The sequence below is a fragment of the Electrophorus electricus genome, chromosome 6, assembly GCF_041902795.1.
Source record: "Electrophorus electricus isolate QZ-2024a chromosome 6, ASM4190279v1, whole genome shotgun sequence".
NCBI classification, from domain to species: domain Eukaryota; kingdom Metazoa; phylum Chordata; class Actinopteri; order Gymnotiformes; family Gymnotidae; genus Electrophorus; species Electrophorus electricus.
This window is the reverse complement of record NC_137502.1, coordinates 25,962,633-25,976,988: the sequence shown is the minus strand read 5'-3', so window position 1 is coordinate 25,976,988 and position 14,356 is coordinate 25,962,633. Positions and strand designations below refer to the sequence as shown.

General features: G+C 37.0%; 2 protein-coding genes and 1 pseudogene across 2 annotated transcripts; all 3 read left to right on the top strand.

The window, feature by feature from the left end:
* Positions 1 to 1,876: 1,876 nt before the first annotated feature.
* LOC113567572 (extracellular calcium-sensing receptor-like) lies at positions 1,877 to 6,018 on the top strand. The gene is made up of 6 exons (XM_026995627.3): positions 1,877 to 2,829; positions 2,998 to 3,289; positions 3,449 to 4,240; positions 4,383 to 4,607; positions 4,751 to 4,874; positions 5,095 to 6,018. The coding sequence occupies exons 1-6, from the start codon at positions 2,615 to 2,617 to the stop codon at positions 6,000 to 6,002; spliced, it is 2,556 nt and encodes an 851-aa protein (XP_026851428.2). The 5' UTR covers positions 1,877 to 2,614; the 3' UTR covers positions 6,003 to 6,018.
* Positions 6,019 to 7,965: 1,947 nt separating this feature from the next.
* LOC113567577 (extracellular calcium-sensing receptor-like) lies at positions 7,966 to 11,102 on the top strand. Its single transcript, XM_026995633.3, has 4 exons — positions 7,966 to 8,060; positions 9,623 to 9,679; positions 9,839 to 10,130; positions 10,302 to 11,102. Exons 1-4 carry the CDS (start codon positions 7,966 to 7,968, stop codon positions 11,100 to 11,102), a joined length of 1,245 nt encoding a protein of 414 aa, XP_026851434.3.
* Positions 11,103 to 11,390: 288 nt separating this feature from the next.
* Positions 11,391 to 13,201, top strand: LOC145658513 (extracellular calcium-sensing receptor pseudogene; annotated as a pseudogene).
* Positions 13,202 to 14,356: the final 1,155 nt, after the last annotated feature.

The window sequence follows — 14,356 nt, the reverse complement described above, 5'->3', positions numbered from 1 at the left end:
CAAGGGAAGCTCTGCATCAACACCAGCAAAACGCAACAGGCAGAAAGGACAGAGATGTTTATCAAGTGCCTAGACAGAGTGCTACAAGCAGACCATCCAGAAGGTGATGCCCAGAGCAGATGGAACTGTCTGAGGAGCACTGTTCATAGCACTGCCACCTTGGGAAGTACCTGCACCTGTACCTTGGGAAGGAGGCAAGGTGCTACACAAGACTGGTTTAAAGCTAATTCCAATGAGCTATGAGCTATTATAGAAGAAAAACAAGCTCATTTTTGGAGCATAAATGAAACCCAACACCATCAACACTGCAAACACTGAGGTCAGCCAGAAACAACATTCAAAAAACAGCACATTGCTGTGCCAGCGACTTCTATCTTAGACTCTGTGATGGCATGCAGTCCTCAGTTAATGCAGAAAATATGTGGAATGTACAATAGGATTAAAAAGGTTATTGGTCCAACACAAATCTGCATCAGGCAAAGTCATGAGCAACAAGGGCAAGCAGATGAAGAGATGGCTGGAACTACACTAGCTTGTATTCCATAAAAACCATTATTTTCAATGGTGCTATGAATGCTGTTGACTTGAAGAGCTAGATGAGAGCCCCATGATGAAGGAGCATGATGTTGAATGTGGGCATAGATTTAGGACAAGTTAGTCTTGATATTATAAACAGTAAAACAAATCAGAAAAGCAATCACAGGTAAAATAACTGAAGGTTATATTCCTTAAAGTGTCAACATTTTTCTTTTTATATTATGTGTGATAACCACCAGATTCACTTTCACACCCTGCATTCAATGCCATGCTCTCTATCCAAATCTCTCTCAAAAGCCCTTCCTGTGGACTATCCTTCTGTGTGCTTAAATTCTAGGAATGTGTTGTATGTATTAGATGTATGTTTCACTATCATCTACATTTTTAAAATTTGATTTAGCTAAATATGTTCACATTAATGTGACTATAAGAGGTGTTTGACTAGGAGTCAGTAAGCATAGTAATGTTGTTACAGAAAGAATCATGACTGGTGCATGACTGCTGCAGTCAGTTAAATGCTTAAAATTATTTTTTAATTCCTAAATTTGAATGCAATGAATACAAGCCACATAATATAAAATATTTATTGCAAAACAATTGCAAATATGGTACATATGAAAGTTACTATTCCCCATCATATGAAAACAGGCTAAACAACTATGATATAATTATAACCAATGCCATTATAGTTGAGTATTTGCTGTTCTTGTAACATTGAGCAGTAAGGAGGCAGATGCAAGTGCAAAGAAGAGCGAGATTTATTAGAGGCAAATCCAGAGTCATAGTTGTTGGAGTAGTCCACGGTCATAGAGCCAATATGGAAATTATGGGGATACATTATAAACAAACAAACACTCAAAGGCACACAAGGGAAGCAGACTATAACATAGGCTAGGAAACATAAAGACTAGGATAACAAAACAGGCTAACATGAATGAAGGCATTGAAACAGATGGGCTTTCAGACATCCACCAAATACAATGAACAGCAAAAATACAGGGAATCAGACAGGGTTTAAATACATGAACTTAACAAGGTAGAAACAAGGGACAGGTGTGAACAATTAAACAAGGGGCGGAGAGAACAAAACTACGGCATGGAACTAAAATACACAAGACAGGGAAAACATGGAACATGGAAGCTGGGATGGACTAACCGTGACAGTACTCCCTTTGAATAAAAGTTAAAAACATAATATTTATTGCTGGCTCATTGATATATGAAAGTAGCCACAGTAGGAGCAAAATGTAAAATGTTGTGAGATAAAAGCAAAACCCAAAAAGTACAAGATATATTGAAAAAGAAAAAGGAGGTAATACAATCTGCTGTCAGCACTGATGCAAATCACCTCATACTTTACATAAGTTTATTGACACAAATAAGAAAATAATGCATATCCTATTGGTAATCATGTTAATTAGGTTACGCCTACTATTAGGGTTTGACAAGATCTCTGCAGTTTGTAGATCTGTGCAAGCTAATTAAATGGCATATACCATATGCATTGGTGTAGATGATTCTATGAAACAGCTATTGATATGAAGGGCACCTTCCCTTTTATTTATCTTTAAGTTGTACAATGTTTGCATAATAACCCACACTGAAATTGGTGCAAGCACTGACAAGTCAACTTTAAAAAGGAATTTAAGACAGAATGTTCTCAGAAAGATAAGCTGTGATATTATTGTCCAGAAAAGATGGCTGATCTCCTGTAGACAATAATTGCAAATATTAAAGAGATATTGGAGAGGGTCTATTTGATAGGCGCAAGGATGATAAAAAGTTAAAACTGAAACAACACCTTTACAAAATAGATAGTAGAAGCAGCTACCCAGGCCCACAAAACTGAATATATAGTGAAAAAACAACAACAAATAAGTAGCCCAACACCAAAACAAATATAAAACAGATTACACCAGACAGTTTTTTTTTTCATTAACTCTCACACCTTTTTTTCACCATGGCCACAGGACCATGGAGGCAGTACATTTCCATATAAATAGGCAAATTCTTCCAGTTGAGCTAACTAAAAAAATCAGACCACTCTCGCTACCATTATTTCTAGCTGGATAAGTGGATGGAGCCTGCCTTTGTTCTCTTGCATGTTGTAATGTCTTTCATCAATTTTTCCAGAGCTAACGGGACTGCCTGTACCCTGCGAGGAGAGACAGTATACCCACAACTATCAAAAGATGGTGATATTATAGTTGGAGGAATTTTCCCCTTTCATAGCAGGTGGGAGATCACAGACTTATCCTATTTGATCATGCCACCTACAATGAAGTGCATGAGGTAAGCAAAATAATTAAGTGAGTATTTCATACATTAAAAGCATCTGTACAATATTAAATATTTTTACATGGTCCACATTTATACAGCAGTGGTGATGCATTCAGATTCATTCCTAAAACAATCTCAATGTATACTGCTGTTTTTTTATTTATTTATATTTTTTTATAGTCTTGATTTTAGCACCTTTCAGTTTTCACAGACCTTGATCTTTGCAATAGAGGAGATCAACAACAGTTCCTCTTTATTGCCTGGTGTCTCACTGGGCTATAAGATCTATGACACCTGTAGCTCCACAGCAATGGGGGTCAGAATGGCCATGGCACTTATGAATGGAAATGACAACACAGTCTTGGGTGAGCCCTGCACAAAGCCTGCACAAGTACAAGCCATAATAGGAGAGACGTACTCATCAGTGTCCATGGCCGTAGCAATGAGTATCGGACCTTTCAGTATTCCATTAGTAAGAATTACACAATTTTTTAAAAGATTTTGACCATTTCACTACATTTCATTAATGTAAATGTTGTGCAGCTGGAATACAATGTTTCATATTAATATATGATGTTTTGATATGGAGTATTCATCAATGTCTGAGATATAAATGTGAATTTGTTTTTAGATTAGTCACTACTCAACTTGTGAGTGCCTCAGTGACAAAAGGAAATACCCCTCATTTCTGCGTACTATTCCCAGTGATTATTACCAGAGCAGAGCACTGGCAGAAATGGTCAGGCACTTTGGCTGGACCTGGGTGGGAGCAATAAGAACTGATGATGACTATGGCAACAGTGGAATGGCTACTTTTACTAAAGTTGCAGAGCAGTTAGGAGTCTGCTTAGAATATTCACTTCCATTTTTCAGAACATACTCACAAGAAAAAATTCTGAGAATCATTGACCAGTTAAAAATGTCTACTTCTCGAGTTATAGTGGCATTTCTTGACATATGGGACTTAGAGATTTTGCTTGAGGTATTTTTTGAGCACAACATCACTGCATATCAGTGGGTGGGAACTGAGGCCTGGATCTTTGATCCAGTTTTGGCCACAATGGACAAGCACAACATACTGCAAGGAGCCATAGGGCTGGCAATTCCCAAAACTGAGGTGACAGGTCTGAAGGACTTCATTCTAGATATAAAGCCACTGAAAACTGCAGGCAGTGCCATTTTTACTAAATTTTGGGAGGCATTATTTCAATGCAAATATGCAGTGCAAAATGATACAGAGGACTCAATAATATGCACAGGTGAAGAGAAATTATCCAAAATTGAGAACACTTTTACCGACCTGTCCTTAATGCCAGCTTTCAGTAATGTATATAAAGGGGTTTATGCTATTGCTCATACCCTACATACCATTCTTGGCTGTAATGAAACATGTCCAACAAAGAAGCAGCCTGATCCTCTCACAGTAAGCTAGTAGTCTGTTGTAGCACTGTTCCATTTTAAAGTTTACAGTTTATTGAAGTACTTCAGATTCTTTTTTTTTTACTGTACTAGAGTACTTTTTGAGTGACAATTATTAACAAATAAAGTTTGCTCTTCTTTGTCAGTTTCTAGAAAACCTCAAACAGTTGCGTTTCAAAACCAAAGATGGTGAGGAAGTATATTTTGATAAAAATGGTGAACCTGCTGCAAGATATGACATAATAAACTGGCAAACAAGTAAACAACAACTTGAATTTGTCGCTATTGGAAGCTATGTCTCCACTTTTCCTGCTCATGATCGATTAGTGGTAAACATGACCTCTGCTGTCTGGGCACAAAATACCAAACAGGTCAGAAAAACAAAACTGTAGTCTTCTTATTAAGAGAATCATTCATTGGGTGCCAGTACTGACAACATGTTTTGGTAATCTACACTTAAAAAAACCTTCATTGCAACCTTTTTAAAGCAAGTACATATTTTTATTGATCACAGTTGCCAACATCTGTATGCAGTGAGAGCTGCCCTCCAGGCACCAGGAAGGCTGTGCAGAAAGGAAGGCCTGTCTGCTGCTTTGACTGTATACCATGTGCAGAAGGAGAGATCAGTAATATGACAGGTAACAGGTATAAAAAAGGGGAAACAAACACTTTTGGTGTATGTTATTGTGAATAAGTCTCATAAAAGCATTGTGATAATCAGATACAGAAGTCCTTCACTACTTGTAAAGGAAACAGATGTAATTTTTTAGTATTGCTCTTGGACTGCATTTTTCAAAATTATTCATGAATCTAACCTCTCTTTTTTCTCTGTTTATTTTCTATTTCACTTTACAACAGATTCTATTAAATGTGAACAATGCAATCAAGATTCCTGGTCAAACCCACAGAGGGATAAATGTGTAAAGAAGGAAATTGAATATCTGTCTTTTGCAGAAACTATGGGAATTTTTCTAACAGTAGTTTCTATTATTGGTGCATTTATGACAATGGTAATGCTTCTCATATTCCTTAGATACAAAAATACCCCAATAGTCAAAGCCAACAACTCAGAGCTGAGCTTCCTGCTGCTCTTCTCTCTGACTCTGTGTTTCCTCTGTTCACTTACTTTCATTGGTCAGCCCTCTGAGTGGTCCTGTATGCTGCGTCACACAGCGTTTGGGATCACCTTCGTCCTCTGCATCTCCTGTGTTCTGGGGAAAACAATAGTGGTGTTAATGGCCTTCAGGGCTACACTTCCAGGCAGTAATGTCATGAAATGGTTTGGGCCTCCACAGCAGAGACTCAGTGTTCTTGCTTTCACATTTATACAGGTCCTTATTTGTGTGCTTTGGCTAATAATTTCACCTCCTTTCCCCTTTAAAAATCTAAAACGTTATAAGGAAAAAATTATTCTAGAATGTCATTTAGGCTCATCCATAGGTTTCTGGGCTGTGCTGGGGTACATAGGTGTCTTGGCTCTCTTGTGTTTTGTTTTGGCTTTTCTAGCACGGAAGCTACCTGATAACTTTAATGAAGCCAAATTCATCACATTCAGCATGCTCATATTCTGTGCAGTTTGGATCACCTTTATTCCATCTTATGTCAGCTCGCCTGGAAAATTCACTGTAGCTGTAGAGATATTTGCTATTTTGGCCTCCAGTTTTGGTTTACTATTCTGCATATTCCTTCCAAAGTGTTACATAATCATAATGAAACCAGAGAAGAACACTAAAAAGCCACTTATGGGTAAAGCACAAGTTAAGTAAATCATTTATTATTAATATGGCCATGTTTAGAGCACTTAAACTGTGTAAAGCACACTTGTAATAACTATGATAGATCACAATGTACCTTTTCACTAATTTCAATAAATAAACTTGTATCTCTGGCTGGTCTTTGGTATTGATTAGCCTTTTTTATAAAGTGAACACTTATACATTTACTGTTATATAAAGCATATATCTGCTGCAACATTGGTACAGTTCAGATTTTACAATAAATCATCCACAAAAGAATGAAATGAGATAACTGTCTTGCCCAAGAACTCTTATTGGTGTAACACGTGACCTGGCAGGAATTGAACCCCAGTTCCCCACAGGAGAGGCAGCTTTATTTCTCACTACATTTATCATTTTGAAATATGGCCTTTACTGCCCTATACTTTTTTTTAAACAATTCATATCATTATATTTACATTCACATCATTTAGTAGATCTTGTTCAGAGTGACTTACAATGGTGCTTTATTGTGGCCACGGAAGAAATGCTAATGCATTTGGCCAGAGTCTAAGGATACCATTAAGCTACAACACTTAGAGGGAATATACACAAGAAAATGACCTACCAGGGCCATGCAGAGACATAGGCAGGTCAACAATAATGGGCGGAAGAATGGGCAAAACAGAATGATCAGAATAACAATTGGTTGTGGCAAAAGTATTTAAAAAAATTATTATGCATGTGTTTCTTTAGCCATTTAGCACAATCTCATGCTAATAGCTGAGGTAATATATTAGAGAAATAGAAAGTTACTGGCATTGCTTGTTACAGAATCCACAACAACATTAATGCTATGAGCTTTTTAGTTGAATGTCAGTAAGATGAAATGTTATCTTATGTCAATAACGTGAAAGTGAAAGTTACAAAGTTACAGTTATGTTCCACTCAGGTAATCAGGGATTTGTGACGTTAGCCTGTTGTACTAGGGGAAAATGCACTGACCTTCTGTAATTTGGTAAATGGCCACAGTTTGCAGCGTGTAAGTATATATTTTAGGGAGTATGTAGCTGCTAGAATGAATGACCAGACCTCACAGCAAACTCAGGGTCTGACTCTGGTTCAAACATGGTTGCACTGCTATGTATTATGTGGTAGCCATGTTTCTCCCAGGGTTCATGCTCAACACTTTTGATGGTAGCTCAAATCTGAACTTGTGTCAGTAAACCCCTCAGAAGAAGGGGGTAGGGTGACCAGTAGCTCATTATCATTTAAAGAAACAGGGACTCAAACTGGCCATTTTGAGCAGGGCTGTTTTGACAGGGTGAGAAGGGTGCTGTGGTGATTGAACCTTGTGGTCTCAGACATTTAATTAGGGCCCTTGGGAACTGTACTGTGTAAAAGGGGTATAAAAGGTCTCCTTTAAGGAATAGTTCATTAAATGGAGAGGAATATGTAAGAGCCATGTAATAACCATATCATAATCTTTTCTTACCAGGGGAATTGTCTTTCTATCCATCAACTCTTGAAAATGAATAGTTCCCTGGTCATTGATAAGATCTATAACAAATATAAGAATAGAACAAACCCAATCATGGCAGAAATTCAATGACCATCACAAAGAAAAGTGGGTGAAAAGTGGGTACCTGTCTTGTGTATTTTAGTTCCATTCTGTCGTTTTGTTTTCTCCACCCCTCATTTGATTTTCCACATCTGTCCCTCATTTCTAGCTTGTTAAGTTATGTATTTAAACCCTGTCGTGTGCCCTGGGTCTGCTCTGTTCAATGTTTGAATGTTTGGTGAAATGTTTGTTTGGATGTATGTTTTAATGTATGTTTTGATGTTTTTTGCAAGCCCGTATCTGTATGCCCGTAAGTTTGTAGTCCGCGTATCCTAGTCTGACTGTTTATCCTAGCCTTCATGTTTCCTAGCCTATGGTATAGCCTGTTTCCCTTGTTTGCCTTCTTGTGCTTTTTGGTTTATAATACATCCCCGTAATCTCCGTACTGGCTCTATGGCCCTGTACTACTCCAATGACTACAACTCTGGACTTGCTCCTAATAAATCTCGCCCTTCTCTGCACATGCATCTGCCTCCTTACTGTTCAATGTGAGCCTTTGTATTTATTTTTTATTTTTTACCACTTAAAGCCTTTAAAAATAGTTTTGAGGAAATTGATTTCTACCACTCAATTAGTGCACCTTATAGTCTATGTGTTTAGATATGATAAAAAACTTCCCGTTTAATACCTACTATGTCAGTAAGTCCCAAATAGGTTTAGAAGTTCTGCAGCTATTAAAAATAAGTATGGTGATGAAATAAGATTCTCATGAGAGATACAGACATTTTCAACAAGTGAACTAGAAATCGTTTTCATCTCACATCATTTCTTTTTTAGACTAAAGAAATAAGCAAAACCCTTTTCATCAAACTCAAGCCATTTAGCTCTAGATATAATAATAGCTTGCTTAACTTTTTCTAAATAAAATTGATTCAATTGCTCACATACAGTCTATGAATTACAGTCTTCCTCTTCAGACCTTCCTGCTGAGGAAGGTTATCCAGTTCCTGTAAGATCTTGGCACTGTTATAAGATCCACTAACTAACAGGCTAACAGTTTACCATATTTGACAGAATACCTTATTTTACATAATACCCTTGATTTTGAAGAAAAAGGCAGTTCTGTTTGTGATAACCTGGGTTCATTCTTTTGCACAAATATACCATCATCGAACAATAAATCAGTACAGGAATTATCCATTAAAGGAGCTGAAGACATATTGGTTTCTAGTAATCATGTCAACAAATAAAATAGACAGTAGCCAAAGATCTATGTGGATTTCTATGGAGGGAACTAGCCTTTACCAACATTTCTCTCTATGTCTCTTGCCAACTATCTGTCATGCACAATTCATCAGCTACCCTCAACTCTCCTAATCACTGTTCATTGGCTCGACAGAGGCCCACTGTTAACTGTATATTAGTGGAATGGCAGACCATTTTACAACAGTTTCAGTTACATCTCAGAGGCACATTAGAGGATGTTGCCCTGCTATAAGTGTATCAGACGTAGCAGTGCTGATGAGGTTTATACATATGTATGTGTCATCACTGTGGTAGGTGTGGTAGATCACTTTAATATGACAAGCCAACTGTTAGCTGTTGTGCTTATTAACAAAAAAACAAACAAACAACAACAAAAAAACAAAAAAATAAAATGAAACACTGTACTATAAACTAAAGTAACAACATAAGCATCTGGTACAGAGACATATCTCATTCAATCTACAGGTACAGATCTGACAGGCCGACCTTAATCCACAGTTAAACCAGGCTACTCTGCTCACATTTCAAAGTCACACCTCCTTTAACTTTGACCTACCAGTAAAGCTTTACCATAGAGAATTTGCCTTTTCATCTATATAAATACCACATATTCTTCCTGTTCATCCATCTGAAATATTACACCTGCTTCTCAACCATTATCTCCAGTCTGTAGGTAGATAGGTGGATGGAGCCTGTCTTTGCTCTCTTACATGTGGTAATAGCCATCATCAATTTCTCCAAATCTAATGGGACTGCTTGTATCCTGCAAGGAGAGTCTGCCTACCCACAGCTATCAAAGGATGGTGATATTATAGTTAAGAGGGATTTTTTCTTTTCATGGCAGTTGGGAGATCACAGACTCGTCCTATGTAGTCCCACCACCTCCAGTGAAGTGTACAAGGTAAGCAATAGAGGAAAATGAGCATTTCACACTGTGTGAACATGTATTATATTAAGATATTACATGATAATGAATTACACATCACTGAAGGAGCTTTAATACTTTATCCTAAAATAATGTCTTTTAAAATTTTTAAATATTTTTTCTTTTATTATCCAGTCTTGAAGTCAGAGCCTTACAGTCTTCACAGTCTGTGATGTTTGCAGTAGAGGAGATCAACAACAGTTCCTCTTTACTGCCTGGTGTCTCACTGGGCTATAAAATCTATGACACCTGTACTTCCAAAGCAGTGGGGGTTCAGGTGGCTATGGCACTTGTTAATGGAAATGAGAAAACAGTCTCAGATGAGGTTTGCACAAAACCAGGTCAGGTACAAGCCATAATAGGAGAGACCTTCTCATCAGTGTCCATGCCTGTTGCAATGAGTATTGGACCTTTCAGCATTCCCTTAGTAAGGATTTAAACAATTATGAACAATCACTGTAAATATCTATTAAAACACGTGTGATTGTTTTTAAAGATATGCAGATGTAAAGTTTTAATGTCATTATGATAGCCGGTAGCTGGTGCAATCAAACTTATCGCGAAACATAATGCCTAGGTATCTGTGATCTGTTTTTAGATCAGTCACGGTGCCACCTGTGAGTGTCTCAGTGACAAAAGGAAATATCCCTCATTTCTGCGTACTATTCCCAGTGATTACCACCAGAGCAGAGCACTGGCAGAAATGGTCAGGCACTTTGGCTGGACCTGGGTGGGGGCTATAAGAAGAGATGATGACTATGGCAACAGTGGGATGGCTGCATTTACTCAAGTTGCACAACAATGGGACATATGCTTAGAATATTCCCTTCCATTTTATAAAACTTACTCACAGGAAAAAGTTACGAGAATCATCGAGCACATCAAAAGCTCCACTTCTCGAGTGATAGTGGGATTTGTTGACCCCTCAGACTTAGAGATTTTGCTGGATGTATTCTTTCAGCACAACATCACTGGATACCAGTGGGTAGGAACTGAGGCTTGGATCTTAAATCCAGTTTTGGCCACACTGGACAAAAACAACATACTGCAAGGAGCCATAGGACTGGCTGTCCCCAAAACAGAAGTGAAAGGTTTAAAGGAGTTCATTCTAGATTTAAACCGAGTGAAATCTGCAGGCAGTGCCATTTTTACTAAATACTGGGAGACATTATTTCATTGTAAATATAAAGTACAGAATAATTCAGATGACTCACCAGTGTGCACAGGAAAAGAGAAATTGTCTGAAATTGACAGCATGTTTACTGACATGTCCCTGATGCCATATTTTAATAATGTGTATAAAGGGGTTTATGCTATTGCCCATACCCTACATGATCTTCTTGGATGTAAAGAAACATGTCCAACAAAACAGCAGCCTGATTCTCTCACAGTAAGTTAATACCCTGTTCTTGAACTTCATACTGAGCTTTTTAGCCAACATTTAGCACCAATTCAACAATCCATCCAAAATTATATAATTTAATTGGCAATGGAGTGCTCTTTGCTGTGCTTTTTAAATATAATTCTTATCACCAAATAAACTGTGATCTATTTTTTCAGTTTCTTGAACAGTTGAAAATGGTGCATTTCAAAACTAAAGAGGGTGAAGAGGTTTATTTTGATATAAATGGTGACCCTGCTGCAAGATATGAGGTCATAAACTGGCAGACAAATAAAGAACATCAACATGACTTTGTCACTGTTGGACTGTATGACTCCACGTTCAATGTTAACAACCGATTAACAATAAATGTGTCTTCCATTGTGTGGGCACAAAATATTAATAAGGTAAGATTTGCAATTTTGTCTTAAGTAAAGGACTACTCGTATGGATAATGGACTTGCAATGCAAATTTGAAGTAAGTAGTTAAGTATGCACCTTTTAAACCTTGTTCAGGCAGCTAAATGTTTCCCTTGATCATAGGTGCCAATATCAGTGTGTAGTAAAAACTGCCCTCCGGGTACTAGAAAAGCTGTACAGAAAGGAAAGCCTGTATGCTGCTTTGACTGTATACCATGTGCAGAAGGAGAGATCAGTAATATAACAGGTACAAAAACACCCAGAAAGGGGGAATGAAAAATGTTACTATTTCTGCCATGATTAAAAGTCATAGCCACTTTTTGAAAATTCATTTATTGTCCTTGTTTTAAGAGATATACACGATTCTTGTCAAAAGTATTGCCATTAAACTGTCACATTTGTAATGTATTCATTTGACCATTTTTCCTGTGTATTATCCTTGTGTGTCTAATCTCTCTTTTTCTCATTTTTATTATTTTCTGTCTCACTCCATAACAGATTCTATTAAATGTGAACAGTGCTATCAGGACTATTGGTCAAATGCACAGAGGGATAAATGTGTAAGAAAGGAAACTGAATATCTGTCTTATGAGGAAACTATGGGAGTTTTGCTAACAGCTTTTGCTATTATTGGTGCACTTGTGACACTGGTAATATTAGTAATATTCTTTAAATATAAAAAGACTCCAATAGTCAAAGCTCACAACTCAGAGCTGAGCTTCCTGCTGCTCTTCTCTCTGACTCTATGTTTCCTCTGTTCACTTACTTTCATTGGTCGGCCCTCTGAGTGGTCCTGTATGCTGCGCCACACAGCGTTTGGGATCACCTTCGTCCTCTGCATCTCCTGTGTTCTGGGCAAAACAATAGTGGTTTTAATGGCCTTCAGGGCTAGACGTCCAGGCAGTAATGTCATGAAATGGTTTGGGCCTCCACAGCAGAGATTCAGTGTCTTTTCCTTTACTCTCATACAGGTCCTTATTTGTGTGCTTTGGCTATTTATTTCCCCTCCTTTTCCCTTCAAAAATCTGAAAGTATACAAGGACAAGATTATTCTAGAATGTCATTTAGGCTCATCCATAGGTTTCTGGGCTGTACTGGGTTATATAGGATTCCTGGCTCTGTTATGTTTTTTCTTGGCCTTTCTAGCACGGAAGTTGCCTGATAACTTTAATGAAGCCAAATTCATCATTTTCAGCATGCTCATATTCTGTGCAGTTTGGATAACCTTTATTCCATCTTATGTCAGCTCTCCTGGAAAATTCACTGTAGCTGTGGAGATTTTTGCTATTCTGGCCTCAAGCTTTGGTTTGCTATTCTGTATATTTCTTCCAAAGTGTTACATAATCATACTGAAACCAGAGAAGAACACTAAAAAACAACTTATTGGTAAAATGACAATTAACTGAGCTAATAATCTAAATGTTTACTGTTATTATGGTCATTTGACTGCATCTTTATTATTCTGATTCACATTTTAGAGAAAACCATTTACAAAATAATTGAGTGAACTAATGGTTTATATTCACTATTATTGTGGACCAGTTAAAAGCTTAATCTCAAAAAAATATGTGTAACTGTTTAATAGGTAACAAACCTCATGACATTAAGTAGATGGATTTAGCAACTTGATTCGCGCACACGTTTATCTATTTCTTATTTTAATTCATTTAGTTTATTATCAACTTATACTATTCAAGTTACACACACACACACACATATTGTTATATATATATATATATATATATATAATTCAAGTTACAAATTTAATTCAAACATAAACAACAAAAGTAAATCAAATACACTATGTTCATAGATAACACATTTTACCAGGGGAAGTCACTGTATAAAAGGAGCACCATAGTGTGTCAGTATGATGGGTTTACGCAGGCACAGAAAGACTTAGAAAGACTTGATCTCATAAACATTACTCCATCTGACAAGCATCAGAGGTAAATAAGGTGTAGATTATGTTCTAGCAGATTATGCTCTGGAAGACTTTCTTTTTTCTATATTATGTGCAATGGCAGTTGCTGTAACCAATATTCAGTTGTTGTTTTTTCTAATTTTCACCATACCCAATGAAAGCCTTTCACTCTCTACATTCAATGCCATGCTCTCTATCCAAATCTCTCTCAATAGCCCCTCCTCTGGACTATCCCTCTGTGTGCTTAAAATAAATTACAAAGGCATTGTATGTATTATATGCATGTTTGGTCATTACAAACAATTATTAAATTTGATTTAGCAAAATATGTTCAAACTGATGTCAATGCAATAGGTCTTACTAGGACTCAGAAAACAAAGTTTATGTTGTTACAGAAAAAAAAACAAAAAACTGTTGCATTAGTGAATTGTTTTAGTGACTTCAAAGTACAGAAACAATGAGTAGCAACAGAAACATGAAATGTCTAGTAGATCTCTGCCACACCTGAAATCTGAAAAGAAGTCAAAAGGTCTGTCAAAATATTATTTTATGCTCTTTGAGCAATTTATCCCCAAAGATGTTACAACATCAACAAGTTAGTCAAAAAAACAACAACTGACAGGCGGGGATTTGAAATATTTCAAATTGGTCTGTTTAAAAGGAGCTTCAAATAAAATTATATAATATTTATTTTATAGCACGTTTACAACAGAATTGTCACAAAACATCTTTAGGAAAGCCAAGTGCAACATTGGTGAGGAAAAATGACCAAGAAACCTTGAGTGGAACCAAAACTTCCTCTGGTCAGCATTGGCCAGCATAACAAGAACAAAATAAACAATAGGTAAGAACAATTAAACTATCAGTAAGAAGGATATGACTAGGAACAACTAGTGAGTAGGAAGCAGTGGAAAATAAAGGACCAATG